The 5,191-nt window shown below is 46.3% G+C and overlaps 1 protein-coding gene across 1 annotated transcript; it reads left to right on the forward strand.

Moving 5' to 3' along the window:
• The first annotated feature begins 2,096 nt into the window (after window positions 1-2,096).
• Window positions 2,097-3,378, forward strand: LOC126492508 (26S proteasome regulatory subunit 8-like). The gene is given in 1 exon segment (XM_050128959.1): window positions 2,097-3,378. A coding segment is annotated over 1 exon segment (1,221 nt). The 5' UTR covers window positions 2,097-2,111; the 3' UTR covers window positions 3,333-3,378.
• The last annotated feature ends 1,813 nt before the right edge of the window (window positions 3,379-5,191 follow it).

The raw sequence follows: 5,191 nt of genomic DNA on the forward strand, positions 1-5,191 counted from the left end.
GTGGCTGATCTATTGGGAGCTCACCAAGGCCAGCTGGACTGTGACTGAAGAAGCATGGGATAAAACCGGAATCTCTGATCATAGGGAACAATGAGGACTGATGAGAAGCCAAGGTCAATGGCAAGGGGTTTTGATCCTACTTCATGTTCCAGCTTGGTGGGAGCCTAGCCAGTTTGGATGTTCACCTTCCTAGACATGGACGGAGGGGGGAGGACCTTGGACTTTCCACAGGGCAGGGAACCAATCTTTTTGATTGGAATCAAAAATACCAGTGATAGCCTTTGCTGGAGAGGTTGTGGAGTAAGAGGCACACTCTCATCCATTGCTTGTGGGAATGCAAACTTGTGCAACCACTTTGGAAATCAGTGTGGCGATTTCTCAGGAAATTTGGGATCAACCTACCCCAAGATCCAGTAATACCACTCTTGGGAAAATACCCAAGAGATGCCCTATCATATGACAAAAGCATTTGTTCAACTATGTTCATAGCAGCACTATTTGTAATAGCCAGAACCTGGAAACAACCTAGATGCCCTTCAATGGAAGAAAGGATGAAGAAAGTGTGGTATTGGTTTTAAAGGCATAAAGCGGCCATGGAGAGCAGCGGAGGCTTGCCTGTGTGGCAGACCTGGAGTTCATGAAGAGAACCCAGTTGTCGTGGGGTAATCCTAGCAGTTTTGGCAATGCAAGTGATATGATGGTTACCAAAAACACCAATGACAATGATATTCAGCTGGCTGGGTTCTAAAAGGCTATATATGCTGCTTAGGGTGGGGCCAACGAGGTGACCTGAGTCCCTTGGGAAAGTCCAGAGATTATGAGGGAATCCCAGATAATGAATATTGAATTGTTTGCATTTTTGGAGCATGATTTTGCCTTGTGCTGATTGTGCCCTATGTCTTTCCTCTTAAAGTAAAAGAGGTACTTTACTTTTTTTTGTTTTTTTTGTGTTTTTGTTTTTTGAGACAGGGTTTCTCTGTGCAACAGTACTGGTTGTCCTAGAACTTCTTTTGTTGACCAGGCAGGCCTCAAACTCATAGAGACCTGCCTGCCTCTGCCTCCTGGGTGCTGGGATTAAAGGCATGTGTCACTGTAACACCCGATTTCGGTGTTACACCCTTGGTACAGTTCGCGCGCAGCTGTACCGAATGCGAGTCCGGGCAAGGGCCTGGAGATTGAACACAAGACACAGAGACCAGGGTCATTCAATAGGAGATCAAGTGAATGCCCTTTATTTAGACTTGGGGAAGCCTTTTTCTACCTAACTGCAGCACAAAGATCTCTCTGCCCAGGGAGGTGGGAAATTACCATATTAACAATGGAGAAGATTGCCTGTAGCTAAATCACCAGGTGGGGCAGGGATAGCAAGGAAACACACAGGAAGCTTAGTTAACTGATAACAAACTGTCCCTGCCAAGGCACCCCAGGAATAAGGGAGACCAGGCGCCCACATGTCACCACCTCCCAATTTTTTTTATTTTATTTTGTTTGATATTGAAGGAACACATAGTTTAGAGATTTTTACTATATTAAGAGGAAATTTTGGAGTTTTACACAAATTTAAATAAAAAGGTCTGGATGTTTTTAGCCTTTATAAAATATTTAAATTAATAAGGCTACAGGACATTCTAAATTTATAAAATGTTTTATATTATTAGTATATAATTTTGAGAAATAACTAAAAGGCTAATGAGTTAGGGCCACAGATATGAACAACAGGCATTAACCACAAGTAACTGGGATGTTCCTACCTTATGATGCAGCAAGACAACAACCTAAGCAGTCTAGCGAAGAGCCCCTCCTTACCTAAGGTCTATTCAAGCTGACAGAGACTGCGGATGGATTTCCAGCCCCCTTGTCTTTGCTAACTTTGTTAAGCTTCAGCTATTTTTCTAAGCTATAAGAACCAGGAAATTATAAAGTTGCCAGTCTCCCTATGGGCTGTATTCATGATTTAAAATTTTATTTTGATACTAAAAGGAGCTTCAATTCAGATCTTTTTAAGGCTCAAACTTAACAGAGATAAAGTTGTAAGGCCCTAATCTTATAAAAGCTGTTAGCTTATTGTAAGCTGTTAAAGATAATTAAGACATGCAAGTTAGAGAGGGAAGATGGCACTTGATGGGCCACAGCAGATGGAACTGGAAGAGGGGAAGGCAGGCAGTGGACTCTGCCAGTATTATTTGTCCAAGATTGAAGATCTCTAGTTGATTGTGAATGATAAGAGCCAGAATCTCCGGAGACTGCAGGCCCAGAGGAATGAGCTCAATGCAAAAGTTCGACTGTTGCAGGAGGAGCTGCAGCTGCTGCAGGAACAGGGCTCCTATGTTGGAGAAGTAGTTTGGGCCATGGATAAGAAAAAAGTGTTGGTCAAGGTCCATCCTGAGGGTAAATTCGTAGTCGATGTGGACAAGAACATTGACATCAATGATGTGACGCCCAACTGCTGGGTTGCTCTGAGGAATGACAGCTACACTCTGCATAAGATCCTACCTAATAAGGTGGACCCTCTGGTGTCACTAATGATGGTGGAAAAGGTGCCGGACTCAACTTATGAGATGATTGGTGGGCTAGACAAGCAGATCAAAGAGATCAAAGAAGTGATCGAGCTGCCTGTGAAGCACCCTGAGCTCTTTGAAGCACTGGGCATTGCACAATCAAAGGGAGTGCTCCTGTATGGACCCCCAGGCACTGGGAAGACATTGTTGGCCCATGCTGTGGCTCATCATATGGACTGTACTTTTATTCATGTCTCTGGTTCTGACCTGGTACAGAAATTTATCAGGGAAGGGGCAAGAATGGTGAGGGAGCTGTTTGTCATGGCACGAGAACATGCTCCATCTATCATCTTCATGGACAAGATTGACTCTATTGGCTCCTCATGGCTGGAGGGAGGCTCTGGAGGGGACAGTGAAGTGTAAGGCACAATGCTGGAACTGCTCAACCAGCTGGATGGCTTTGAGGCTACCAAGAATATCAAGGTTATCATGGCAACTAATAGGATTGATATCCTGGACTCTGCCTTGCTTCGTCCTGGGAGGATCGACAGAAAAATTGAATTTCCACCTCCCAATGAGGAGGCCCGGCTGGACATTTTGAAAATCCACTCTCGGAAAATGAACTTGACCAGGGGGATCAACCTGAGAAAAATTGCTGAACTGATGCCAGGAGCTTCAGGGGCTGAAGTGAAGGGTGTGAGCACAGAAGCCGGCATGTATGCTCTGCGGGAACGGCGTGTCCACGTCACTCAGGAGGACTTTGAGATGGCTGTAGCCAAGGTCATGCAAAAGGACAGTGAGAAAAATATGTCCATCAAGAAGCTATGGAAGTGAGGGTATATCCTCTGGGTGCATCCCTCAAATAAAGGTCTGTGCGATACACTCTCTTAAAAAAAAAAAAAAAAAGACATGCAAGTTAATGGTCAGTTGCCTCACAAAGGATCAAACTCTTTAATGTGTTCAGAACTATACTTGTTATACTAAGTGCTAAAGTAATTAATTATAGAAATAAGTCTTATTTAGCCCCCTGTATATGCTTCCAAGGTTAAACCTGAAGGAAACAAATAAAAACAAGCAAAGTTTGTTTAGCTCAGATATACTTAATAGATAATGGTCATCACATTTTCCAGATATCTGCTGAATATGACATAAAATACTTAATGGAAAAAGCTTACTATGACAGAGAGACTCCAGCTCCTGGGAGTAACCCCAAGGTCTTCAAAGAAGATGATGGGGCATGGTGACTCCCCCTGGATTGTAGTAATACTAACCACTGGAAAAATTCCCTCAAAGCCTTGCCTGCTGCCAGGGCCCAGCCCAAATTGTGGACAGGCAGGCGTTGTGGTTTCCTGTCTCATTGGGAGACAAGCCACGCCCACTCCCACTACCTCTGACCTTCCGCCGCCATCTCTCTCTCTTTTTGCTTTTTTGGGGTGCACACGGGGTTCTCTCTCTCTTTCTCTCTCTCTCTCTCTCTCTCTCTCTCTCTCTCTCTCTCTCTCTCTCTCTCTCTCTCTCTCTCTCTCTCTCCCTCTCTCCTGTAATAAATATTTTAGCTTTATGCCTGTTTTTTTGTGTCTATGGGTCTGCTTACACTCGCTCGCCGCTGTCGGGAATTCGCCGCCATATGGCCCCCTGCTGTTAGGAAACCGGCAGCCGCCAGTGCCTCTGCGTGGCTCCGCCAGTGAGAGCAGCAGCTGGGCCCTTCCGGGACCTGCCCGGGACTTGCCGCATTTCTGCCCGCCTGTTCTGTGTCTGCCTCTTGCCACTAGGACGCTCCGGGGGAACTGCTAGCGGCTCCGTCCCCATCGGGCTCACACCGCTCGCTCCATGAACCCACCAGGTCCGGGAAGGGCCCAGCTGCTGCTCTCACTGCCGGTTTTCCAACAGCAGGGGGCCCTGCCCGGGACTCGCCGCAGTCCTGCCCGCCTGTTACGTGTCGGCCGCTGGCCACTAGGACGCTCCGGAGTTCCGCGGGGACCTGCTAGCGGCTCCGTCCCCATCGGGCTCACACCCGCTTGCTCCGTGAGCCCGCCAGGGACCCGCCAGCATTTCTGAATAATAACAGCAGGATCTTTGAGAGTTTATTGCCCCACTTTGCCTAAATAAAGTCAGACAACATACTCTCTTCTGTAACTACTTCCTGTTAAAACTAAGATGTCATTGCCAGGGCCCAGGTAGCCTGGAATGCTAGTTAAAGGCTGGGAGGGGACTCAGGCAATGGGGCATTCATCAGAAGCATCTGGTTAGCTGACCAAGCTTCAGAGAGCAGTTGTAGCAGCTGGACTGGCTCACATTAGCTTTCTGCGAGAAATTCTCTTCAGCTGCCAGACCCATGTCTGAGAAAGTTTCTGAGATTTTCAGTAGAAAGAGAACTTGTGAGACTGACTTTCATATTGGCATGTCATGGTTGACTCTTTTTCCTTTATTTTTGTTTATGTGTATGAGCATTTTGCCTGTACATATATATGTACACTACATGCATGTCTGGTCTCAGTGGAAGTTAGAAAAGAGCACCAGATTCTCTAAAATTAAAGATATATATGGTTGTGAGCAGCCATGTGAGTGCTGGGGACCAAACTGGGTCTTCTGCAGCACAGCAAATCCTGTTTATCCCAGAGCCACCTCTCCAGTCAGCCCCCATTGTTGATGACTCTTCATTAACACCAGAGTGACTGGGTAACCTGCTCAGA

The sequence above is a fragment of the Alexandromys fortis genome, unplaced genomic scaffold (genome assembly GCF_014885135.2).
Source record: "Alexandromys fortis isolate MF-2015 unplaced genomic scaffold, M_Fortis_MF-2015_v1.1 scaffold_251, whole genome shotgun sequence".
NCBI classification, from domain to species: Eukaryota; Metazoa; Chordata; class Mammalia; order Rodentia; family Cricetidae; genus Alexandromys; species Alexandromys fortis.